Consider the following 27977-nt stretch of genomic DNA (forward strand, 5'->3'; position numbering starts at 1 on the left):
AGTGAGTAGTGCTCAGCTATTGTTGTCATCTAGAAGATCTGCAGTGACAAATTCTGTTTTTTGGTAATTACTGGTTATTGTTTATCTAAAAAATGAGAACTTATTTTATAATTATGAAATTCAAGTACTAGCAAAATTACTTTAATTAAATAATATATCAGTTTTTTTTTAAATGTCCTTTGTTTTGTTTTTTTTGAATATGAATATGTGCTATATAAATAAATGTTGATTGATTGATTGATTGATTGTTAGTTTGGAATTCTGCTTCTTCTTTTGGCTGCTCCCGTTAGTGGTTGCCACAGCGAATCACCTTCTTCCATATCTTTCTGTCCTCTACATCTTGTTCTGTCACACCCATCACCTTCATGTCCTCTCTCACCACATCCATAAACCTTTTCTTAGGCCTTCCTCTTTTCCTCTTGCCTGGCAGCTCTATCCTTAGCATCCTTCTCCCAATATACTCAGCATCTCTCCTCTGCATATGTCGAAACCAGCGCAATCTCTCCTCTCTGACTTTGTCTCCCAACCGTCAAACCTGAGCTGACCCTCTAATGTCCTCATTTCTAATCTTATCCATCCTCGTCACACCCAATGCAAATCTTAGCATCTTTAACTCGAATTACATTTAAAAATAAAAATAGGCAGTGTAATAGCACCAGCAGCAATATGCTTTTAAGTTCAAAAACAATAATCTTTGTCAAGACAGCGGCAAAGGTACAACTGGATAAATATCATGGCCGATGTAGGGGGTCCTCACATGTTCTCGTGGTACACTGGAGGACCTTAGAGGATATAAGAGTTGAGTACAGCTGAAGTAAACTACACCAGAAAAATAACATTCAATTAAAAATGCAGAAAAACATACACTATGTGCCTAAAATACAGTTTGTTTTCTGGCCCAGGACAGGGACATACTGAAGGTGTCAGAGCATTCCCCCGATTAGTTTTTTATGTGGGGGCCTCACTTACAGGTGCCTCTTCAGAATTATTTAATAACCCAACCTGATCACACAGACATGAGGAGAATGTACAAACGTGACACACACAATGACAAGGACACAGAGAGGCAGCAGTGCTAGTCAGTGTATCAACATGTTACTTTACAGTGTAAAAAAAAAATCAAAACAGATATTTTGAATCCCATGGGTATGAATTGCTGTTCTTAATTGCTCTGTGCTTTGAGGGCATCCTCTTGGGTAACTACAAAACAGCATGGCCTCTGTTTGCCTGAGCATAAACAACACTATCTTTTAAAGTGCTGCAGCGATGAGTTTTTACTTCAAGTTATTTGAAAGTCTATTGAAGTCCAGTTAAAATGTACTGGACTATTAATGTGTATCTCAATAGCAACTGGAATATTTCATAAAGGACATTTCATATACAGTATCAGTTCAGAAAAAGAAGATTTTATAACATAACGGAGCAAGAAGTTTTCTTTATATACTGATGCTATACCTAGGACAACTCATTGAAGGTTATTGATATGAATTTGTCCAAAACAAAAAGAGGAATATTATCACTCTACTTGTAGCAGCCTTTGTCAAGGGTTTCCAAAATAGTTCAAAATGAAGCTACCAGAAAGGTTTGAGGAAGTGTACAAAAAAAAATACAGAGTCTAGGTGTCTTCTTTTTAAGTTTCAGTGAAATTCAAAGTAAAAAGGTCACTCAAAAAATAAAGATGAAATTTGATAATACACACACACAAAAGAGAAAACTTCTTGTTTGTGATGTTTCATGATGTTTTGTTTAAGGCTTACTTGTCTTAGTTGCATTTTTTAATGTTTCTATATGTCATCACATACACTATGTAAGTGGCAGGCAGGATTATCCACTATCTTGCCCAGAAGAAAAGGATGACCTTTGTCAAGAAAGGAAGCCAGAATGGAAGGAAAGTGATAGACTGGCATTCCATCCCTGATGGGTATGGGACCCTTACCTGGACAAGAGGACAAAACAAAGGAGTAGTGGGGGAAGGCTCCTATTTCAGATGGTGGCATCCCAGGACCTCAGTAACCATGTTGAGACCTGCAGGGCATGATGGGAGTTGAAGTGTCATGATTCAGCCCTGCTGGGTCCCAAGGGGTGTTGCAGAGCTTCAATATCCCAGTTTTCTATGGCTTCTTTTTAACCCAGAACTGCTTTCATCAGGTTGGGTACTGCTACCAGGAATACTCCCGGGTCCAATATAAATGGAAGCCATCCAGCCTCCTCCAGTGGCGTCAGAGTCGGGAGGAAGAAAATCAACACTTACTGAAGGGAGGTGAATGGAGAAAAAAGAGAAGGGAGGAAGAGAAATTTGCCTGTATTGTGCTTGTGCAACCTCAGAAGAAGTATTTGTAAGGCACAGTATTTAGAAAGCGAAGCCATGACTGCGTTGTGTTCAGGGTTTGAGACTTGGTGGCACCCCCTATCTGTCAAAATAGGTTTAACATATGAACATAATGCTATATGCCTTTATACCTTTCTGTCTAATAGTGCATGGTTCTCTCTAGCTTTTGGCCTTTAATCCAAAATCATACATACATAAATACAATCCTCATTCCAATAATAAGTCAGCTTGTAGGGGGTAAAACAGAATCTTCCATCGTCTGTTTCTTCAAAATAGCCACCCTTTGCTCGGATGACTGCTTTGCACACTCTTGGCATTCTCTCGATGAGCTTCGACAGGTAGTCACCTGAAATGGTTTTCACTTCACAGGTGTGCCTTATCAGGGTTATTTAGTGGAATTTCTTGCTTTATCAATGGGGTTGGGACCAGCAGTTGTGTTGTGCAGAAGTCAGGTTAGTTGGACGATCATTTATTTTTCAACAGGACAATGAGCCCAAACACACCTCCAGGCTGTGTAAGGGCTATTTGACCAAGAAGGAGAGTGATGGAGTGCTGTAAATGGTCATGGAAATAAAGAAAACACATTGAATGAGGAGGTGTGTCCAAACTTTTGGCCTGTACTGTATGTGCACTTACCATTACAATTCCTTTGAAAAGTTTGGCTCTTACTCAACTCATCTTATTTTAGCAAAGAAAGACTGCCTTAAGTGTGCCTTCCATATCTAGAAAAATGTAAGGCATAGACTTCGATTTACACAGAAAAATTGGGATTACAAGTTATGCACATTTCACTTTGCACCTATTGTCTATCAGCTACAGGCTTGGGAGATATTAAAGTGTCATAAAAATAACCATCTCATTTTAAATGCAAATATAAAATATTTATGCAGTTGTGATATTTGTACCATATACAAATGCTCATACTTGTTTAAATTTAAATGAGACCCTTTTAGAATTTAGGCCTACTTTCACATGCTCAATAAGAAGGTTCAAGCTGGAATAAATCAGTTTCTCAAAGATCCAATTTATTGCTTCATGAATATATAACAATTTGGGATAAATGATTTTGCTGTAGTGAGAGGAAGCTTTTCATTCTCTGCTTTTGAAGAATGTTAAATAGTAAATCTGGCTCACAGGCACACGTAGAAGTGTGCCCTGAAATGAAGAAGAGAGAGAATACTGAATATGAAGGTGGTGTGGTGGAAGGTAGGGTAGAGTGGAGGAGAAGGAAAAAGATTAAAATTCAAAGTGTGTGTGAATGGTGGGCACCCGTGAAGAGAAGAGAATGGAAGGAGGTAGAGGGTTGTTAGAAAAAATAAGAAATTGTGCAAAACCACAAGGAGATAAAGGAACAGTGGGTGAAAACTCTAAAACAAAAGAGGTTAAAACAAAATAAAGTTTGAACATAGACATATCATACATCAAGGTATGGTATTGCCAGGTCTCTTGCTCATTTTTATACATGTTTATTGTTGAGCTTGGTTAATGGCACTTCTTTGTGCTTGTTTTAAATGGCTGCACCTATATTATTTACCAAAATCTGTGTAAAGAATGGCATTCTTGACATTACAATTCTAGTGGCACCTGTTTTATCGTGGAAGGGTTCTGTGGTGGCTCTATCCTAAAATACAAGGTACTTTTGTTCCCACACTCAGTTTCTTTGTTATGTAGATCCACACATTTGTCCTCCACTCCGAGTCTTGTTCTCTAGAAAAAGGTGCCAGTAAGGTGAAATGTCGATCCATCATCATGAGACATTGAAAGTTGATCAGAGACGGTGGGTTCCCCTTGAATATTCTCAAAAAGGTACTGGTACCCTATGTTGAAATTGGAAGAGCAGATTTCTGCATCAGGCCAGGTCAAGACTACCAATGACGGTTTGATATACACATCCTGCACCAGTGCAAACCGTTACCAGGAACTGTTGGTTACGCAAAGAAAATCTGGCTAATGTGGATTTCAGGATTTTTGTTGTGAGTTAAGATGTGGCTCAAAATTTAAAACAAGTTGGTTGGGCTCAGACAAAATAAAATATAATTGTAATGTATTGGGTTTTTTTGGAACAGGTTAATTTCCTGTCTTCTGTCTGATACAGCACTAGAAATTTTTAACCTCTGCTGGAAATTTCTAACTGTACCAATAAAGCAAAGTGGGTTAGGGCTGCCCTTTGCCATCTTCTCTAATATGAATGCCAATCACATGCACTGTGTGTTTGCAGCATCTGTCAGTGCAAAGGGGATAATAAGAGTAGGGCGAGATTTTAACAATATGAGAAGTGGCTTTTCTCTAAGCATTTAATGTACCTCTGCGTTGTTGAGCAATTAATTTTGTTTGATTATTAAGTAGCTGTTAAAAGTTAAAAAGCCATATGTTATAGAATTGCAATTTTCTCTGGATAAACACTTAAAGGGACTGTTTGTAAAGGCTGTTGAGGATGTTGTTCTTGCATGTAGTGGATTACAAAGTATTCAGACCTCTTCAATTTCTGTACATGCTACTGTGTTGTAGATTTAATTTTAAACAAATACATTTGCTATTTTTGTTCATCAATCTGCACTCGATAACTGGAATGGCAAAGTGAAATCATTTTTTCAGGAACCTGAAATTTCTGATTCATATAAGTATTCAGATCCTTGTCTGTAGCGCTCCAAATTGTATTTAGGTACATCCATTTAAATTTAATTCTCCTTGAGATGTGTCTAGAACTTGATTAGCGTGTACCTGAGGCAAAATGAATTTATTAGAAATTGTTTACAAAGGCATACAATTGTGTATATGAGGTCCCACAATTTACACTGTAGGTCAGGACAAAACCAAAGCCATGAAAATCCAAGGAACTCTGTGTAGACTTCTGCGATCAAATTGTGGTGAGGTATAGCTTAGGACAGGGATGTGAAATCATTTCTAAAGCCTTAAGTGTTGCCAGGAGCACAGTGGCCTCAATAATGTACAATGGATGAAGCTTGGAATCATCAGGACTCTTCCTAGTGTTAGCCAAACTAAGTATCAGGGCAAGAATGCCACTGAACAGGGAGGAGGTCAAGAACCCAATGGTCAACCTAACAGAGCTTCAGAAACCCTCTGCTGAAATGGGAGAAGCTGTCTGTGGGATGACCATTTCAGCTGCACACCATTGATCAAGTGTTTATGGTAAAGTGGCTAGATGGAGGCCATTTTTGTGTAAAAGGTATATGACAGTTTAAAGAGCTCTGACAGTGTGACATAAAAGATTCTCTGGTCTGATGAAACAAAAATGAAATTGCTTCTGCAGTATGTCAAGCTAAGACCAGGCAATGTCCATCACCTGCCTAATATTACTCCTAAGGTGAAGCATGGTGTGCTTTGGGGGTTAAATGTTTATACTTTGTTACTAAGGTTTATTGATTATAGACTGATAGGATAAAATGACAAACATATGTCAGACAGTCATTGTCTAACCCGCTATATCCTAACTACAGGGTCACGGGGGTCTGCTGGAGCCAATCCCAGCCAACACAGGGCGCAAGGCAGGAACAAACCTGGGCAGGGCGCCAGCCCACCACAGTGGCAAACATATATCCATTTAAAATTAAATCTGCAACACAATAAAGTATGCAGAAGGTGAAAGGGTCTGAATACTTTCTGAATCCATTGTATAATGCTTTCGGCCATAGTGCTGAAGTACATTACTATTAGGAAGAAATACATTTTTTAAAGTAAAAGGTTCACAGAACTTGGTAAATTACCTCTGTTTCCATCATAACATGAGACAAGGGAGCACTAGATAATCATAATTCTTACCCTCTTACATGAATGCATCTGTGGGATGACAGCCACCATAACTTTACAGAGACTACTGCCACACACCTTAAAAGTATAACTATTCATGAATGTGTATTTATGCAACAGGGTTCAGGTACATTTTGTTAGTTTCAGGAATAGGACTGACGTGACTTTTAAAAATGGAACCCACATAGCGGGTTGGATAATGACTGACTGACTGACCCACATAGAAACCAAGTTTATTTGTGCCTTCCACCCTTTATGAACCTAGAGTTGGACTGGGCCAGTTCTCTGAATGCATGCATGGATGGATAGCGTCAGTAATCTCATGAATTGATAACCAAGGGGAATTGGTAATACTTATGAGTTTAGGATTTATTAGGATAATGCCAGAGCTGCTGCTTCTAAAGGAGTTATCACTCTACTAGTGATCTAAAAAAACATTTCCCAGATTTGCAGGATGTTCTTCTGCTATCACCTTACTTGGATCTTTCATCCTTCTCCTGCTTTGAAAGTCAATCTAGACTAAGATGAGATGAGATTAGATTAGATGACCCTCAGATCACCAGAAATCAATATATGTAGATGCACTGTAGTTTGTCTACATGGACAGGGTGGTCCTGGGGTTATGATTTTCTGGCAAAGCAAGACAAGAGCATGTGCGACCAGTGTAGCTTATCTTATCACAGTGTATCTTTCATTCAGGAGGAATTTCCTATCTTGTGTTACTCCAGAGAGAGCTGTTGGAAGATTAGGGGGTATTATGAGTGCAAGCCTGTCTGATAAGTTAAAGATTTTATTACAATAAAATGTGAGGAAGGAAGATTTCTGAAACATGTGACTCAATAAAAGGTACCTGATCACGTCACTGACAATTGGAATCAGGTGCCTGTTACATTTTTAATAGTCGATTTGTGTGGACAGGTTGGAGGAGACATACAGTACATTTCGCACAAATTCGTGTTTCTGTTAATTATCTGAAAATCTCATCTTTTTATTTGCAAATCTTTCTAAAATCCTTTCCTTGTCATTTTGAACTGTTGAGTGTTGTTTAGGACAAAATCACATTTAAATGATTTTAGTACAAGACTGCAACATAACAAAATGTGAAAAAGTCTAGGAGTCTAAATACTTTCTGAAGGAACTGTAATTGCCAGAATTAGGTTCGGATTTTCACTCCTTGGTTAATCAAGTTGGTTCATATTCATTACTTTAGTTCATTCGATAGTTTCATAATGCATTAGTCCATAAGAGCAGATTTGGACATTTGGTAGATCCATGCCCTTCACAGCTTTGAACAGAAATTGCAATTTCAATGACATATTTGTAACTTTTATGCTTGGCTATGTGATTTGCATATGGAATGGCACAAATTATTCTTCTGGCAGCATTTCCAGGGCCGTTTCCTGCTTTGTGCTCAATGCTTTCGTGTTTGAATGAAGTGGGTTTGAGAGTTCTGTGCTTTGTTATAAATTCTCCTTTGTTGCACAGTATATTGTTGCTTTATTTTTTTCTACCTACTGTAATTACTTCAAATCCTCAGAAACCTCTGGCCTACGGCCATTTCACAAATGCATGATCCTCTAAGAGTCACTGGCAGTATGACCCACTGAGCATGACACATGAATTATTTGACAACAAAATGCAGTCAACTAAACCTAAGAATATAGAAAGATGAAAGCAGGCTTTAAATTGCAGAATGGGTCCCCACAGGACTTTCCATACTGCTAACTTTTGTCTATTATCAAAAAAGCCATTAAAAATATAAGGGTCTATTTCAACATTTAAACATGCAGCAGTGAGCATTTCATATTCTAGCACTCATGTTATGTAGCTACATCCTAATGAGTGAATGCAAAATCTAGGCAAACAGTCACATCCACCTAAAACAGTTAAAGTCACCCATGCCAGTTTTTGTCCCTGGGTCTAAAAAATATCATCCCACCATATAAAAAAACATTCACAATATTCTTGCTGTTAGGTTCAAAAGATGCCGTAAGGTGCAAATAGTACTGAATTCAAATAAGACTTGTGTCTCTGATGTGGATGTGAGCAACAATGGAGTGCCACCTGTCTCCTTTTCTCTTTACTTTGTACACCTCAGACCATAGATACACTCTTACAAATAAAGGTGCCAAAGTGGGGCTTCACATCGATGCCATAGGGGAACCATTTTTGGTAACTAAATGAACCATCCACATGAAGGTTCCAGAAGGAACTTTTATAGGTTTAGAACCTTAACAGGTTCCATAAATAACCATGAACAGACGATAACAGATTTGTGAAATACCAAAGGCGTTATGACTATAAAATGACTCTTGTTGCATACAGTAACACAGGCTAAGTTCAGATTTTCCTGATTTGTTCATATCCTGCTAGGTTATAGTACGGCTACATAACTTGTCAGGCGGGTTGGCCTTCTGCACTGTCCATCACTTTATAATGTGGCTGGGAGGAAGTCTATGAATAGCCCTTCAGGCACTTTTGTGGACGACCAAGTGCTGGGAGGATTCCGCCCGGTAAATATTCCAGCTGGCTGTTGCTGGCGCCATGTTACTATAACAACTAAGCAGGGAAAGGATGTTTTGGTGGAAATCTTTTCTTTTTAAGGGGAATGGTGGATCGAGGAAGGGAGGAAAAAGGAGGTGAATCGTCAGGATCAGACTTCACCCAGGGATATCTGCTATTTGTGGGTGGCCACCCCGAAGTTGAATCAGTGTGACGAATCCCCGAGAAGAGGCCAGGGGCTGGTGCTCTCTGGGTGCTCCCGTTTGGTGAGTCAGACTCGTTATTGTGTTTCTTCACGATAGCCAGCCAGGAAGCTGTTTTCGCCAGAGGACAGTTTTTGTTTTCCTCCCTCCATCCTACAGTAGGAACTGTATTGCAGGTTTCTTCACCATGTTTATGGATTACGTTAAATCTTTCTTTTTTGTTTTCTCTGAGATCAGTTCTTTTTTTTTCTTCATGTCTGTGTCAAACCGGGTGTTACGATTTGGCCACTGCGGAGGGTGTCTAGGGAAAGGGGTTCACAAATGAGCACTCAGGCACCGAGCAAGTAAATGTATTAATTGGATTTCAATATATTTAACAGTCCCACTTCCTTCTGATTTTTTGCCATTTATCTAAGGGCACGTATAGGCGAGAAGAGGGGTAGAGGACTGAATATGTTAATGCTATTTTATCCTTCAAATGTCGTCCACTTCCCTCTCGGGTGGTGAAGTGTAGTAATTGTGTTCCCGTATTGGGCAATTGTTACAAGGTAGCCTACTAGATATTAAAGATTTCTGTTTTATCCAAATTTTAAGAACGTTTTCAAAGCCCAAAGAACCAATTTCATATATAAAGGTATAATGGTTGTTTGTCAAGCAAGGCTTCAATGAGGAACCACACAACCCAGCTTTTTTCAGTTTTATTCTCTAAATCACGATCATGCTCTAACACTCAATAAAACTGAATAAAAAAAAAATAAAGTGACGGTGAGATTCGAAGAAGGCAGATTCACCAGCGTTTGTGTGTCAGCTTTTATCCCTCCAGATCAGAGAATGTCCAGTTCCATTGCCTCAAAACACTACTCACATCTACAGTTATTCCCAGTTTCAAATAAAAACTAACAGCGTCAGATCCCTAGGTTGGTAGTATGTATCGTGATTGTGAGAGAGAGAATAAAAGGTGACTTTTACAAGTACAGTGTTATAAATGTACATGGTCTGTTACAGACGCAAACCAAATGTATGTGTGTACTGTGTAATATTAACAATAAGAGCAGCTCACTACTGAAAACAGTAAATATAGGAGAGAGTCGGGATCAAACCAGGGACCCTTGATTATAAGTCAGCAAATCTTATCGCTATGCCACGGAAGCTGTTGTACCGTCCTTGAACCTTTTGTGAAAGTGTTTATTTGATCTTTGGACTTCAGGCTTCACACATTCTATAGTTTATGCCTACATTTTGTAACATTTATTACTAAAATATGAAAACGTTTCTGCTTTAACAATGAAACAGAACACACATGAAATGCATGTGTTCCAAATAACGATCTATTATTTCCACTCTTAAACTCCAGCGCTTTACTCCTAGATAATCAAACAAGGCATGAGCTGGGAGAACTTAATGAACGTTCTGCGATGGTGGGGGATGGAATAGCAGGATGCTTGCTGCTTGTCTTAATCTGCACATTTACAGGACAAAAGACGCTGACGGAGAGGTGCGAACGGATTTAAGATGGGAAAGATTTACAAGTTTTCTCGTAGGCTCTGGTAATTCTAGTGTTAAATGGCTGCTGTCTTCAGGAAATAGCCTATCAGAAACTGCTTCAGTAAAACAGTCATGATGACAACTAGCCAATGATTGACTTGGTTGATGACACCAAGCACCTCCCATTGATCGTTTCACTCTGACTGAGTGACTATGACTGTCTCAGTACACGGACTGATTGAATGAACCAGTATGTCCCCTTATGATCTGGAGTTCGTCAATGAACTGTGCAGACAAGAGACTCGCAGTACAGTACACTGAACTAGTTCAGCGACAGAATCAGTTCATGTACTGAACTGCAGAGAAGAGACTTGCATTGCATTGAATCGCAGTTCAGTTTATTGAAGATAATATGTATGGGAGATTGCATCAGAAAGGATGGGATATAAAAGAAGGAAATTGCGGGTGATTAGTCCAAAACTGAAAATAATTTTATTTAGTCATATTTCAAGGTTCTTACAGTTTTATCATGATATGTGCACTATTCTAAGGTTCTATTTGTATGATTTTTTTTATTGTTGAAATCTTATTTATTGTCAAAATTCAATAAAGATTATTATTATGATTACTATTATTATGTGTGAAGTGCTTATTTTGCTGCTTGCTTTTTATATTGTTTGTATTGTTTGGTAGTTAAAGTTGTTACATTGTTATGATACTACTCTAGATTTTAAACTAGAATACATGTTGTTGTTTTTGAAGTGAACACATCATTTGGTGAAACAAATCGAATCACCTAAGAATCATTTTGCACATCACTATTTAACTCCTGCTGCACTGACTCCACCCCTCCTTCAAAGAACTCTCTCTTATCCTGCACGGCTCACTGGTCTCAGTCTCGTTCCTGGACCCGCCTACCCACCTCAACAGCCAACCAGCCACTACAAAACCTACAGCAACAGGCCTTTATGATGCCCCACTGTGACTGATCTCTTACTATTAGCCTTTGCGTGTATTTAAGGGGGAGTGTTGTTTGTAATAATTTTTCTTGAGATTCTGTAAAAAGCTTAATTTCCCTCTTGGGACAGATAAAGTACTTTATTTATCTACTTACCTTTTTAACAATGTGAAAAGTACTATTCTTATCCATTCATTATCCTAAATCATTTATCCAGGGAAGGGTTGCTGGGCAGCTGGTGACTGTCCACACAAACACAGGTCACAAAACACGGACAACACCTGGACAGGGTGCCAGTCCATCACTGGGCAAACACACACATTCAGTAGTGTAAATTTAACAACACTAATCACCCTAACCTGCACATCTTTGGACGGTGCACTCTTAAATAGACTGATTCTTTAATTGCATTTTATGGTTCTTTTTAGGTTGTGTGGTTCTTTGTTGAATCATTGCTTGACAAGGTAACAAAGTGTAACATTCTTGGAAAGGGTTTTTGCATATGAAGTTGGCTGTTTGTGCTCTGAAAAGGTTCTTAATATGTGGATAAAACGGAAAAGATTAAGAAAACCTGTTATTGTATGCAGCATGAGTCCTTTATAAATCAGGACCCGTTGGTATTTGACAAATCTGTTACCACGTATTCTATGGTTATTAACTATAAGGAGCCTGATAGGGATCGAAATAAATGTTCTTTCTGGAACCCTAGTGTAGATAGATCTTGTGGAAACCAAAAATTGCTCCCCTAAGGCATAACTTTGAAAAAAACTCTTGCACCTTTATTTTCTAGAGCGTAGGAGGAAATCTGAGCAACTAGATGAAACCGACACGGGCAGCGAGAGAACCTGTAAACTCTATGCAGGGAACATCAAGTACGCGAACTCCGGTGTCCTTACAGAGAGACAGCTGCGCCATCGGGCCTCCCACAACTATTCCTTTTTATCTTTAACACACCCAGCTTTTCCTTCCGCTATGTATGCACTTAAAGCAATGATCAATTGGCTAAAAATAGAAACATTTACTCCAAAGGGAATTAAAAAAAAATGTGGCACTCAGCGGAAAAAAGGGTTTTGACACCCAGTTTGTTTCGGTTATGTCTGTACTCGCGTGCGCTTGGTTCCCATACCACACGAACTAATGTAAGACAAGTGTCAAAGCTCAGCTAAGCGGTACCTAAAACATTGTGTGAGCAAAGAAAAAAAAACTGGCAATTAGTCAAGAATGGGTATAAAATGACTTCATACGCCGGCCCCCGACATTCATCCAGCGCACAGATGACTGTGAAAACGGGAAGCACCTGGTCGCGCTCCCGAGGGATGCTGCGCGTTACTTGTGCGCATCTCTCCTGGTGTGTGTGTGTGTGCGCGTGTGTGTGTGTGTGTGAAGCGCGTGCAGAGCGCCGGTGGAGGTGCACTAGCATTGCGCTTGCATCTCTGTGTGTTTGTGTCACCCACCATATAAATGTTTACTACTGAGACAGGTGACAGTGCAGCGAGTTGCACATAAACACGCACGCTGTTTCTCTGGCTGTGGCTGACTGAGAAAACTTAAAGGAGCATCGGATCGACATCGCGCCTGTTCGAAGCGCATCGGTGCAGAGCCAGCGCTCCTCTAGCCGTGTTGTTCAATTTCAAAAGAACACCGTTAGATAAGATAACTCCAAACCTCCCTGAATAACGGAGCATTCTTTTTTTGGTGGATGTTGCCACTGTTGCTGTTTTATCCCACAGTCCATTATTTCACTGGAAAAAAGTGAGCTTCGCTGCGACGAGGGCAGAAGATGGTTGATCTGGAAAGCGAGGTACCTCCTTTACCACCCCGGTACAGATTTCGCGACCTGCTGCTGGGAGATCAGGGCTGGCAGAATGACGACAGGTGAGCGATTAATGAGTTAAAAAGGTCTGCATGAACTGAATAAATCGGCTATACAAAATGGATGGGGACGGACTCTTTTATATAGACAGGTATAATGATTGGAGGTTTTCTGGGTTTTGCTCATAAATGCAACAGGCGGAATTCTCTTTGTGCCTTAAATGTGTGTTCCTACATGAAAGGGCAATGCCAAAAGTACAGCGTCCATATGGTGATCCGTGAACTTAAACGCCCTCACAACACTGCTCAAATAAACAGTGAAAGGTAACGGTAATAAAGATAGGTTGGTTGCCATATGCCGCTCGATTTACAGCTGTTGCTCAGGCTTCGATCGTTTTGCCAGTTGCCCACTTTAGGTCGCACTTATGCTTTACGTCTAGCCAGGTAGGTATTGCTGAATAGAAGTAAGAAATGGACTTTGTTAACGTTTTCACCTTTTTTAAAAGAACTATATAAAGAAAAAGAAAAAAAAAAAAACAATTGATCTATTGCACCATCTGTTTACACTGATCACTGTTCTATGGTGCTTTCCAGTTGACGTTTAATGTAATTATTTGTGTAGTTTTAAACTCACAAGTGGCATGGGCATGTAATGTGACTAGATGAACATCTGGTTTACAGACCAGCACATTTGGTACATTGTTATACACTGGTGGTACTTAATTCTTTCTCTGTGATGACCCCACTTTACCATATGTTTAGAAAGCACAAGAACCTTTTCAGCCAAGTGAGGTCAGACTGCCTGTGTTTCTCTTGAAGCAGTTATCTCACCTTCGGCTTGTACAAAATTCTGCTACTAGATTTCTCAATCACATTTTCGGAAGGGGGCACTTAACTTCTATTCTTTGTAGCATTTACTAGTTCCCTTTGGATTACCAAATCCTGTTGTTATTTTACAAAATTTATTTGGACCACAGCAGCACACAGCAAACACACACCCACTGTGGTCCCAAGTTGGGAGACTATTTGGGCAGTGTGGGTTTGGGAAAACCTAATTAAATACCCCACTGGCTCAATGTGGGGGCTGCTAGAAGGGGCTGAAGCAAATGTCCACACAGTGGCCCCCTGTGGGCAGACCATGGGCAGTGCTGGTTTGTGAAAACCCACACTGGTCCGATGTGGGGGATGCTACAATAGGCTGCAGCAAACATGAACATTGACCCCTGTGTGCTGTAGCAAACATGAACAGTGGTCCCCTGTTGGCAGACCAGGGGCAATGTTGGCTTGGGAAAATCCAATTAAATACCACACTGGCCCAATTCGGGGGCTACTACAAGGGCCCACAGCACATATGAACACAGTGGCCCCCTGTGGACAGGCTAATGGGAGTATGGGCTTGGGAAACCCAATTAAATACCCGGCTTGTCCAATGTGGGAGCCGCTACAAGGGGCTGATGCAAAAGTTCACACTTTGGCCCCCTGTGGGCAGACCATGGGCATTGATGGCATGTGAAAACCCAATTAAATACCCCACTGGTCCAGTGTGGGGGCTACTACAAGTGGACCCTTAACAAAGTTCCCCTAGTGACCCAAAATGGCAGTACAAGTTCAGTAAATCTCATTGCAACAGTGAATTACAGTCACAGAGTAAGTAATGCTAAGAATTAGTATTGTCAGTGGGTTGTAGATTTTTATTGCAGAAGTATAAATAACAATTTGAATGCCAGTTTTTATATGAGCTACAATTTCACAGTTTCTAATTTATTACTGATAATGTTTTCATGCTCAGGGTTGTAACACTGCAAAAAAAAAAAAAAAAAGAGGATCGGTAAAAATAAATGCAAAGGCATTTTGTGTTTTGTAATAATAAATAGTTTAAAGCCACATTAGTTTTGTGTTTTTTATTGCTTCTCTTATAAATTAATAAATTGAAAGTGTTGATAATTGCACACAATTTCATCGATTAAAACAACAACTAGACACTAAACAAGGTTTCAAGGAAAGGACCAGTATGGCACAGTGATAGCACCGCTGGCTGCTGACAAGGAGACCGTGGTTGCCATCCTGGGTGTGGAGCTTTCTTGATCCTTCTGTGTCCACATGGATTTCCTTCCACAGTCCAAAGACAAGCAGGTTAGCACGACTGGTGATGCTAAACTGGTTTGGAAATCAAAAACTGGTTTACATTTAATTTTCTTAAACTCAACAGTGATAAAACAGAGCTCCTTCTCATTGGTACAAAATCCACATTATCCAAATTCCACAACTTCCCCTTTATAATTGATAACTGTACTCTATCCCCCTCCTCTCAGGCCAAAAGTCTTGGTGTCATCTTGGATAATAACCTCTCCTTTCTTTCACACATCAATACTATTACACGATCTGCCTACTTCCACCTACGTAATATCAACCGTCTCCGCCCTCTCTCACCCCTCACTCTGCTGCAGTTCTTGTTCATAGCCTTGTCACCTCTCGCCTTGACTATTGTAACTCTCTTCTTTTTGGTCTCCCTCAAAAAACTCTTCACAAACTTCAATTAGTCCAGAACTCAGCCGCCCGTATTATCACGAGATCTCCTTCTACTCACCACATCACTCCTGTTCTGCATCAACTTCACTGGCTCCCTGTCAAGTTCCGCATCAAGTTTAAAATCCTTCTGCTAACCTTTAAAGCTATTCATGATTTAGCCCCCCCATACCTGTCTAACCTTCTCCACATCGTCACCCCTTCCCGTACTCTTAGATCATCCTCCTCAATTAAATTGACTGTTCCTTCCGCTCGTCTTTCCACAATGGGGAACAGAGCTTTCAGTCGTTCTGCCCCCCGACTTTGGAATGCACTGCCTCCTGAGATTAGAAACATTAATTCATTCTCTCTGTTTAAGTCTTCAGTTAAAACTCATCTTTTTAAACTTGCCTTCTCTATGTAAACACTGTACTGTATTGTGTGTTGGGTGTTGTGTAAAGTGTACGGTGTCCTTGAGTGTTTGAAAGGTGCCTATAAATAAAATGTATTATTATTATTATTATTATTAAACTGGCCCTATGGAGTGAGTGTGTCCATCCTGTGATGGACGCACACCCTGTCCATGAAGCATTCCTGCCTGTGCCCATTGCTTGCTGGGATAGGCTGCAGCTGCACTGCAAACATACCCTGGATTATTGGGTATGGATAAATGGAACAGTAAGGTGTAGACTTTTATTTAGGTGGCCTCCCTGTCTGTTTGCCCACACTGTACCAGTGTTTTGGGGTCAATGTTGCCCCAGTATGCAAACTTCAGTTGGAGGATTGCTGGCTGCTCACATAAGACTAATATGTTTGCCCACCATTGGCCCGCACTGGCCCAAATATTAGTGTGTTTGCTGGACAGTATGTCACTTCATCACATTTCTTTTACCATCCTTTGATCAACTAACTCTTGCCATGCCACCCTCCATGTGTGTTAAGGGCAGTTCTTGCAGTGGCTTGGTATTCAACAGCACCACATCCAACTTCAACACAGAGTACTGGCATCTTCTCCTCTTCATGAACCTATACAAGGGACCCCGCGCACCACTCTTCGATTGACTATTAATATATTGTGAAGATCAACGTTTAACCACACTGGCACTTCTTCCTGATTCTTCACTCCCCCACTTGATGTATGAGAGCACTTGAAAGTACACAGGGGTCCAAAGCCCCCAATCTTTGATCAAATGTAACTGTATCACCATTAAAAGAGTACTGCCAGTAATTTGGGTCCATGTTAAGCACCAGTTAAGGGCCTTTAGTTCTGTTATCCCCAGACTTTAGAATGGTCTCCCTAAATGATTATATCTGCTGACTCCCTTCTGTGTTTCAAGGGGCAGCGTGAAGTAAATTATTTAAGGTGTTTAACTTACATTCACATTCTTAACACCCATTATGCTGTCTTTTTGTGGTATGTTTATATTTATATGTACAATTTTTTCTTTTTTTCCTAATTTCACTTAAAACTGTATTTTTATATTATTATGCAATTAGTTTCTAACATTTTGTATTTTTCTCATTGAATATGATTGCCCTTTAAGTTCCCAATACAATAAGTAGAACAACACTAATCAATAAAAATATAATCAATATAACATGATGAACATGAAACACACCCACACTTAGCATATTAATCTACGTATTTGTAGTGACAATTTATTTGAGTTTTATTTGTCAGGTGACTTGATTAAGATAACGGGGCTCTAAATGTGTTATGTGATGCTAGGTGTGGCATGACGTTGCTTTCCTCTACCACAAATTTTCCTTTACAGCATTTTAATTCTTTCATTGGTGTCACATAGAGTGATTTTTTTTTTTGTTGTTGAAACATTGTCATGCTGTTTTCATGGAGGTTATAGAGAATCAAACATCCATCCATGGGCAGGGATTTTCTCCTTATTAAATAATATTTGAAGCTTTGGAAGACTTGAAGGCTCTTTTCTTTATGTCAAGGTACCAAGGGAGCCCAACACAGGCTGAATTGAGAAAATACTTAAATGCATAAATATTTATAATTCTTATACGAATGACGTTCAAAAAGTTTCCGCACCATTTTAAACTCTATTTATTAAGAATTTCAAAAACAAATGACATCACTTTTCTACATAGTCACCTTCCTTTGCGATGCCGTTTTCCCAGGGTCGTACCAACTTTTTAATGCCTGATTACTACTCCTCCCGCCTTCACCGTTTCCAACGAAAATACAAAAGTGCGAAAATGTTTTGAACATCCCTCATATTATTATATGTTATTAGAGGTTTGTGCAATGGACGGGAATGACATCCAGTATCGGTTCCCTACTTAGGCATTGTGCTGCCAATATAAGATGAAATAGAGGTACGGTGTCTTCAGAAAGTTTTTAATACATTTGCAAAAATGTCTAAAATCCTGTTTTCGCTTTGCCCTTTTGGGATAGTAAATGTTCCTTTATGCGGTGGAAAAATTAAAATTATTGTAGCACAATTCTGCAACTTGACAAAATGTGAAACAAGTAAAGTGGTCTGAATACTTTTTGAACCTACTGAATATGCATTATTATTTTCAAAATTTACAGCTAAGGTGAAGACATACACATTTTTCTTTACTTTCTAAATCCTGACCATGCTATATCAATTGCCTACATAAAAAGGTGTGTTTAGTTTAATTTCATTTAAAAATTTACCATTGTTGTTTCTTGTCCTAGTGTGTGGATATAAACACAGGAAACTTCAGTTTCTGTATTACATCTTGCCTGAAGAAGGGGCCTGAGTTGCCTCGAAAGCTTGCATATTGTAATCTTTTTAGTTAGCCAATAAAAGGTGTCATTTTGCTTGGCTTTTCTATACCCCATTGAACAAATGCATTCATGTCCTTCGGCTCAAATATTGCAAAGTTAAATCCTAGCTAACAAAACGAACTAAAAAGTGCACGTAAAAAAGAAATCAAAAAGAAAAGAAGCTTAAATCTGAAAAGCAGTGTGGTAGTATAATGGCTAACTCTGCTGCCTCAGTACTTCAGAATTATTGGCTGTGTGAAATTTGGTCAGGTTCATTTTGTGTTGATTAAGTTCACTGAAATGAATCAGTGACCTGCCTGAGTTTTGTTTTCAGTGTTCTTGGCATTGGCTTCAGTTCTCTGACTCTGAAATAGAAAAGTAGGTGGATAAATGGGTGGAAAAACAATGTTATATAATCATATGTAAATGTCTAGAATTATGTTTAAATATTGTAATTCATTTTTTAAACCTAAAAGTTATTTATTCCATGGAAAAGACACCAAATGTTTTGTTAGACTTGGTTGCAGATATTCATGAAGAGGGAGACCTCAGAATCACTGTGCTAGATGACTAGCAAGCATATCGGAAAAGTAATCGGGAGAAACAATGTTGTCAAAAACCGAAGAAAGATTTGAAAACCAAGAGATCTATGGCATCTCAATCAAAGCCAAACTGAGGGTCAAAAAACATATGTGAGTCTAAAACTAGAAAGAGTTTTAGAAACAAATGATCAATTAAGAAAAAGGGTTTTGATATCTGCAAACTTGGATAAGCAAGCATCCAACTCTTTAGCTCACAACCTCCAAACCCCACCACTAGCAACCGTTGAAACATCCCAGCAACGAGAAGACAAAGTAGCGACACCCACAAAAAACAAAATGGTATCTGAAATGATTTCAAATAAATATTCATAAGTAGTAAACAGCCACTTCATAACAAGAATGTGCTATTTGGGGGAATCCAGTATTTCATAACTGACATATATGGAATCAAGTTTAACTATAATGCAGCAGAATTTTCTTGCCAAGCCCAATTGTATGCAGTGTTTTCAAATATTCAATAAGGGTTAAATGGAAGGATAGAAATGAATATAATGTGTACTAGCCGAAGTCCCCAACGTTGCCTGGGTATAAATGTTGTCCTTTGAAAACTCAGCTTGGCTAAACACAAGCCACAATATGATAAAATGACGTACTCTTAGACAAAAGCAATAAAATTGTTATCCAAATTAGTTCAGAAGAAAATTCTATGCCTGTGTTCTTAGATGAGATTCCACTTTGGGTGGTTGTCTAATGAGAGCTGTGGTCCCCGAGTCGGTGCTGTATTTTGGGTTGCCCCCATCATTACAACCCCTCTTTCTGATATAGCCTATATTTTAAATTGTACTGAAGGCTACACACATGTAATATTTTGTGAAAATCAGTTCAGCTGTTTTTGTGTGATTGGTGAACAAAAAGAAAAAAAAAATACAATTTTATTTATATATTTTGTTTTGTCTCTAAACTCTTACTACAGTGGTGTGAAAAACTATTTGCCCCCTTCCTGATTTCTTATTCTTTTGCATGTTTGTCACACAAAATGTTTCTGATCATCAAACACATTTAACCATTAGTCTAATATAACACAAGTAAACACAAAATGCAGTTTTTAAATGATGGTTTTTATTATTTAGGGAGAAAAAAAATCCAAACCTACATGGCCCTATGTGAAAAAGTAATTGCCCCCTGAACCTAATAACTGGTTGGGCCACCCTTAGCAGCAATAACTGCAATCAAGCGTTTGCGATAACTTGCAATGAGTCTTTTACAGCGCTCTGGAGGAATTTTGGCCCACTCATCTTTGCAGAATTGTTGTAATTCAGCTTTATTTGAGGGTTTTCTAGCATGAACCGCCTTTTTAAGGTCATGCCATAGCATCTCAATTGGATTCTGGTCAGGATTTTGACTAGGCCACTCCAAAGTTTTCATTTTGTTTTTCTTAAGCCATACAGAGGTGGATTTGCTGGTGTGTTTTGGGTCATTGTCCTGTTGCAGCACCCAGATCTTAGGTCTACCCAAGATCGCTTCAGCTTGATTTGACGAACAGATAGCCGGACATTCTCCTTCAGGATTTTTTGGTAGACAATAGAATTCATGGTTCCATCTATCACAGCAAGCCTCCAGGTCCTGAAGCAGCAAAACAACCCCAGACCATCACACTACCACCACCATATTTTACTGTTGGTATGATGTTCTTTTTCTGAAATGCTGTGTTCCTTTTACGCCAGATGTAACGGAAATTTGCCTTCCAAAAAGTTCAACTTTTGTCTCATCAGTCCACAAGGTATTTTCCCAAAAGTCTTGGCAATCATTGAGATGTTTCTTAGCAAAATTGAGACGAGCCCTAATGTTCTTTTTGCTTAACAGTGGTTTGCGTTTTGGAAATCTGCCATGTAGGCCGTTTTTGCCCAGCCTCTTTCTTATGGTCGTGAACACTGACCTTAATTGAGGCAAGTGAGGCCTGCAGTTCTTTAGACGTTGTCCTGGGGTCTTTTGTGACCTCTCGGATGAGTCGTCTCTGCGCTCTTGGGGTAATTTTGGTCGGCCGGCCACTCCTGGGAAGGTTCACCACTGTTCCATGTTTTTGTCATTTGTGGATAATGGCTCTCACTGTGGTTCGCTGGAGTCCCAAAGCTTTAGAAATGGCTTTATAACCTTTACCAGACTGATAGATCTCAATTACTTCTGTTCTCATTTGTTCCTGAATTTCTTTGGATCTTGGCATGATGTCTAGCTTTTGAGGTGCTTTTGGTCTACTTCTCTGTGTCAGGCAGCTCCTATTTAAGTGATTTCTTGATTGAAACAGGTGTGGCAGTAATCAGGCCTGGGGGTGGCTATTGAAATTGAACTAAGGTGTAATACACCACAGTTAGGTTATTTTTTAACAAGGGGCAATTACTTTTTAACACAGGGCCATGTAGGTTTGGATTTTTTCTCCCTAAATAATAAAAACCATCATTTAAAAACTGAATTTTGTGTTTACTTGTGTTATATTTGACTAATGGTTAAATGTGTTTGATGATCAGAAACATTTTGTGTGACAAACATGCAAAAGAATAAGAAATCAGGAAGGGGGCAAATAGTTTTTCACACCACTGTATATTGAGCCAATCACCTGTTTCCAATTTCCTTTAATCCAGAGTTCAGATGTGCTGTAGCCTATCCAGGCAGTATTGATTGCAAAGCAGGAACCAACCCTGGCTCTTTCATTTATGATAACTGAAATTTGAAATATACTGTATGTAATCATATGCAATGTTGAATTAATAGTAAATTAAGACTAATATTTGTTATATGACATGTAAATACAACTATATTGAGGTTATAAGGATACCATAAGTAATACATAAAATAAAAGACTAAATATCTTGGCAGTAAGTTCCTTGTGTCATAGATTCATCTACAAATAAACAGACACTCAAGTTCTTTTATATTCTTTTAGTTATTTCTTCTTAGCAAACTAAGAATACTTTCTAAAATTTGTGCAATACAGTATATGCAAAAGCCTGTTCTGACATTTGAATTTAATTTCAAGGGAAAACACTACTTTCAAACTTTATTCCTGGCTGCTTCAGACTGTTTTTTGTGTGGGTCGATTACATTCAGAATGTCAGGAAAACAGCCTGTCAATGCTGTACACCCGCTGCTTCTCCTGCTGTTAATATAACTAAAGTGATGGATGAGAAATTCTAGTGATGTGTAATTAGCTCTGTATATGTATACTTCATACCGTCTGTGCTATTTTACCAGTGTGGACCAAGAGACCTATCATGTACCATAGGGTTTGTTTTTGTCTATTCAACAATATTGTTAATTACAAGACAACAGCATGAGTTAGATTGATATTTCAATTCACTGACTCACTGAGTGACAATACAGGAGTCATTATAGTTCATTTTAATAAGCATATTCAAAGAAAAGTAAACACAATAATAAATCTTAAATAAGAAATTTCTACCAGTATGTAAAAATTATTTATCGAAAAATTGAAACCATAACAAAACAGAAGCCCAAAACTAGATTTGAAAAAGTAGACAAAAGCATGAAAGGGCTCTATACAGAGAGTATAAAAATATTCACTCCTCTTGTAAGCTTAAATGTTTTATTGCTATACGCCATTGAATCACAATGAATTTATTTTGGCTTTTTGACACAAGAAGTTGGGAGCATGTGCCGATAGTGCATTGCTGCACCCACCACATGATAAACCACATCTATTGGGACCCAAGTGCAGTGGGTGACACCTCAGTGCCCACAATGGAATAGTGCAAGTTTTTTTTATAATGGCTGGGATGCCAATCCTGCCACCAACCCCCAAGTTTTCGCTGTAAGTTAGAGGACCTGCTTCCATAGCTGGATGCAGGTTAACATTATGCCCAAGATGAAGCAATTGAAGATTAGGGGCCTTGCTCAAGGAGTCCAAAGGAGTAGAGTCACTTCTGGTGTTTATGTGATTTGAACCGGCAGATCTCAGAGGCACTACTATGCCCATTTTTGACATGGATGAACATAAAAGACTCAATATCAAACTGAAATCTCTACAAAGTGGTCTAAATTAATTACAAATATAAAACATGTAATAAGTGATTGTATAACTATTCACCCCCTTCAAGTCAGCTTTTAGCAGAAGGCAGCCATGCCAGCCTGTTGTCTGTGTGCATAGGTCTATCTCTCTCTCTTATCAGCTTTGCAAATCTGAACACTGCGGTTCTTCCTCATTCTTCTTTGGAAAACTGCTTAAGCTCTGTCAGGTTGCAAGTTGATTGTGAGTGATCAGCCTTTGTCAAGTCCAACCACAAATTATTAATTGAATTATTATCTTGACTTTTATTCAGCCACTCCAGAACATTAACATTGTTTTTTATGCCATTCCTGTGTAGCTTTGTCTTTATGCTTGGGATTGTCATCTTGCTGGAAAATCAATATTTCTCCCATGGTGCAGGTTTGTTCCGGGCTGCATCAGGATTTAACCGTGTTATTTTTTCTAACCTCTACCCTCACAAGCCTTTCCGGGCCTGCTGCAGAGAAGCCTCTCCATTGCATGATGCTGCTGCCACCAGCATGCCTCACATCATGGATGGTGTGTTTTTGGTAATGTGAAGTGTGGAGACCAGTTTTCACTTCGAAACTAAAGAATCTTTTTCTAATGACTAATGTCCAAAAAGTCAAGTTAAATTCACTGTGATTCAATATTGTTTGACATTAAAATGTGAAAAGTCCAAAAGAGTACTAATACTATGTGTATGGAAATGTAAATCCATCAGCGTCTTTTGTTTTGTAAATGTGTCGATCAGCATAAGCAGCAGGCAGCCTGCTATCCCACCTCCCCCCACCCACGGAGCTCAACTCGGGCAAAAAGCTCTCTCAGCTCAAGGCTCCTTATCTGCGTGTGAGGTGCCTGGAATTATATAGGGTAAATAATACTGCATATTGTTATTTGGAGTACATGCATTTCATGAGTGTTCCGTGTCTACAAAGATCTGTGTAAGTGTCGGATGACAGGAAATGCGAGGCAAGAAATGCTGAACACATACCTAAAGCAGAAACTTTTTCTGTATTATACTAATAATGATGTGAAATGTATAATGCATTTAAATTAAGGAAGCAGGTTATCTCCCCTCTTCTACTCCATTTATTTTTATTCATTTATTAATTTATCTATTATTTTCACTAGCATAAAGTTTTACGCTGCTGGTTTAGCTCTCTTTCTCAGGGGTGGGGGGTTGATTTGTTTCAAACCTTTTTTTTTTTGTAAAACTTCAGTTATTTGTATGGAATGTTATTTGATTTTAATCTACTCTCTATATATAAAATCCTAAGCCTAAAAGTGCAATGGTTTTGTGCAGCGATTTTATGTGACTTTTTTATTTCACACTTTAAATCTGGCTTATTTTAAAATCTACACATATATGTTTGGTATCATTCTTTTCAGAATTTATCAAACTTTAATGTAATGTTGTTAAATTATAACTAAAATATCAAGAACTCACTTCCTGCTAGACAAGACTTTGCGCCAACAGATTTAACCACTCCTGGGGCCGGAAATAAAAGACAAAGAGTAGATGACAAAGATACTTGTTGTACAGGCTTTTAAATGTTCTAAGTGTCGTACAAGATGCAGATCATGGCAGAGGCAGCAGCAGCAGCAGCAGCAACAGCAATCCAGCAGCTGATTGAGCAAAGAGGAGGTAAAAAAATGTATTTGTTTCCCATCGTATCACCGTTTAAGAGGGGGTTTCAGAGGAGCAACCACGTCCCCTTTGGGTGCGTTCAGCCCCCCCTCTTCACAACACGAGTGGCAGAGATGTGAAGTGACTGGCACATAGTGCAGGCAAGGGGAGTTGGCGAGCAAAGTGAGCAGGGGGTAAGCCCCCCCCAGTAAAATCAATAAAGTTAAAAAAAAATGTATAATGTGTGAAGACTTTAGTCCAAATATCATATAAACACTTGCACTTTTATTCAAGAATATAACCAAACTAAAAAAAAAAAAAAAAAAGTCACTTAATTTACATCGAGCTGTCAATGAGTTACAAACCCACGCTCAAATGTCAATCAACAGAAAGTTGATATGTCTTCTTGGATGGTGAATAGGTAAGAGCTGCTGCCTTATAACCAAAAGGTTCCGGGCACAAGGCTGGGCACGCTATGTTTTGAGTAGTGAGTTGCTATTATTATTATTACTACTATGATATAATAAAAACATACATTTGATTTGAGTCTGTAACACCTGGTATAAATTTTGGGTACTTGTAAAAGTGCTTTTTTTATTATTCAGTTTTATTCTGTCAGTGCGGTTCGCGTGGTACAAAGAATTTGCCTCTCCCTCTCTTAGTTGATGCCATTTATCTCCATTCTTTTCACAAGAGCAGCGATGATCACAGTTGCTGCTGTGGTTGATGCCTGTTCAGAACTATTTGTTTTACCGGCAATCAAAGATACAATGTCACATGACCGCTATCAGACTACCATGTGGTATTTGCATTTTGACAACAAAGATACCCATGCAGAAAGTGTGAAAAATTACAGATTTGCTGCGATTTCGAACATCTGGTAATGTTTTGTTGAGAACTGTGTTTTAAGTTACAACCCAGGGCAAACACTTTCCAAGTCTGTGGTCATAAAGCTAATGAAGCCATTTCTGGACAAAGGCAGAACCATAACAATTGACAGCATCTTCACAGCGCTTTTGCTGGGTAATGGACTGCTGCACCACAACACAACTCTGCTTGGCACCAGAAGTAAAATGGGACTTCCACCTGCAGCTAACACTCTAGTGTTAATTCACAGTTCCACATGAGCCCTATGGGTGTGTGCATAACTGAGCCTTGCATGTTTTGGCACTCTGTCTATTGTCGTTCCTGCCTTGTGCCAATTGTTGCAGCCCCCAATAATGTTGAAATGACTTATGTTAATTAAGAATTAAGAATGTGGTGTTATTTATTTCTAGTTCAATAAACACTTTCCTGAATTTGGGTCTCACACTACTTACAGCTCTCTTTCACACGGGCTACAAATTGGCATAGTCTACCATACAGAGCAATATCCAAATTTATTTTGGCTGTTCTGATATGCTTAACAATTACATTTGGCCCTGCAATTAAGATGTTGTGATAAAAAAAAATAATCAGCAGATAGAAAAAGGTTTGAGATGGCCACCCTGTGTACTGATAAAACAACAAAAGTAAATGAAACACGGTTATCATAAGCAGAGTTCACAACAGAACTGACTAACAGATCAAAAGGAAGAGGTGGAGTCAGGGCAGCCGGAACAGGAACTGATGTGGCAGTAAGATGGATTCTGGGTAGCGGAAATTGCATCAAATAGAGATTGCTGGAAGTGATTTCAGCAGTGGGTGGACCAGTGGTGACGTCATTGGGAAGCAGGGTCTGTGGTTGAACTGTAGAGGAACAAGTAGGTGAGAGCGCCATACCCTGGTCTGGCTGAGAAATAACACTATTTGAACCTGTAAACTGTACCCCATGTGCATGTGTGTGACAATGTTTATCAGCTGGACTACTTTTTTGGTGAAAATGTATGTATTAAGGAAAATGACAAACAGTAAAGTGTTATAAATGAAATAAGAGAAAAAAGCTAAAGCTTATGTGGACAAAATGTATATATAGAATGCCCAGCAAAGCAGATTTTCAAGCCGATCAGCAGCTATAATTTATTTTTTTTTTTAAATGCTATCCACAGCATTATTTTCCCCTTGAGAATTAATAAAGTGTACCAAATACCAAAAAAAATATATATATATATATTGAAATCTATCATTCAGAAAAAGGTGGCAAATGTCAGCAAAATCTCCTTTTGCATCATATGATACCATAAAGCTCACAGTGGTTGACAGGGATATAATGACTAGAGGAGCATCATGAAATCTGGAAATGTCACGCAGTTGGACAGCTTAGTGTTTTATAAAGGTGCTAACAAGTAAACACAGGTACTCGAAATAATAGCAAGTTAGACAAAATTCCACAAGCGAGAGAGTAAAGTAACATAATGTTCAAAAACTACTGGCCATGTAAGTGGTTTGTGAAAAAATGACACATTTAAAAAAAAAAAGAAATCATATTTGCTAATGGTCTGTTATGCAAGGTGACTACAGCAGCTACTGTGGCCATTGTGGTTGGTGGGATCTGATAATTAGGGAGATCACAGACTGGAAAGAGTGTTGCAGTGCTAGGGCAGGAACCAGAAGAAAGAGAGAGCGGGATTGAGAGTTGAACATGACCAGTGTAGTAGACACCTTTCCTTTTTTGGAGTGTGTTTTGTGGTTATTCAGTTGTTGCACCAAAAATGTGCATATTCATTAATATTCATGACTCTAAAATGACCCATGTGGGCATATATGTCTGTGAGATGGTATGTGATTGGATGGCACGGTGTCCTGGGTTGGTTTTACCCTTGTGATCAGTGCTACCAGGTTGTTCTTTTCTTATTTTTAGTCAAGTTGTTCAGAGTAGATCAGTTTAGCGGGGGTGACACACCAGCAGAGCCATCTTAGGCATTTTCAGAATTTCTGATGCACTGAGCCCAAAATATTTGCCATCACTAGTGTAATACCTTTTCTATCTATCTATCTATAAGCAGTATTTTGTTTTAGCAATTTTAATGCATAACAGTATCAAAAACAAAAAATAATAACAAAGCCTGAATATAAATATATATAAGTCAAAAAAGCTCAAATAAAAAAATGACATTTTAAGTAAAGCCGATGTCAAATTATGCAGCTGAAAATCAGCAGACATGACATAATTAAATACCGTGTGCCAAGTTTTCAGCACAGTTCTTCTTGCCTCTTTTCTTGACATTCAATAGCTAACTGCCTGACAGAGCCGGTGCTGTACCAAGGGTTAATGGGTGTGTGACAGGTGTCTGGTCACATTTACAGGTAATCTAACTTAGACACCATTTAAATATCCGACTACGCCACCCAGTTTATTAAGAGACTGGGAACTCCTGAAATTTACCAATAATAGCACACAGGTTTCTTTAAATTGGGCGGTGAGTAAACACACAATGAAAGACACAACAGTAATATCAGGAAAAGCAACAGTAACTTCTGTTACACTAGACAATAATAAGTACATGAAAAAGATAAATGAACATAAACAA

The 27977-nt window shown here is 38.8% G+C and overlaps 1 protein-coding gene across 3 annotated transcripts in view; it reads left to right on the forward strand.

The window, feature by feature from the left end:
* Positions 1–12637: 12637 nt before the first annotated feature.
* Positions 12638–27977, forward strand: part of kcnt2 (potassium channel, subfamily T, member 2) — a 368106-nt gene continuing 352766 nt past the window's right edge. For all 3 annotated transcript variants that reach the window (XM_039735377.1, XM_039735379.1, XM_039735378.1), the window contains exon 1: positions 12638–13120. In XM_039735377.1, coding sequence (XP_039591311.1) covers positions 13026–13120 — 95 coding nt within the window. In that variant the 5' untranslated portion in view covers positions 12638–13025. The remainder of the gene's footprint in view (positions 13121–27977) is intronic.

The sequence above is a fragment of the Polypterus senegalus genome, chromosome 14, assembly GCF_016835505.1.
Source record: "Polypterus senegalus isolate Bchr_013 chromosome 14, ASM1683550v1, whole genome shotgun sequence".
Classification (NCBI taxonomy): Eukaryota; Metazoa; Chordata; class Cladistia; order Polypteriformes; family Polypteridae; genus Polypterus; species Polypterus senegalus.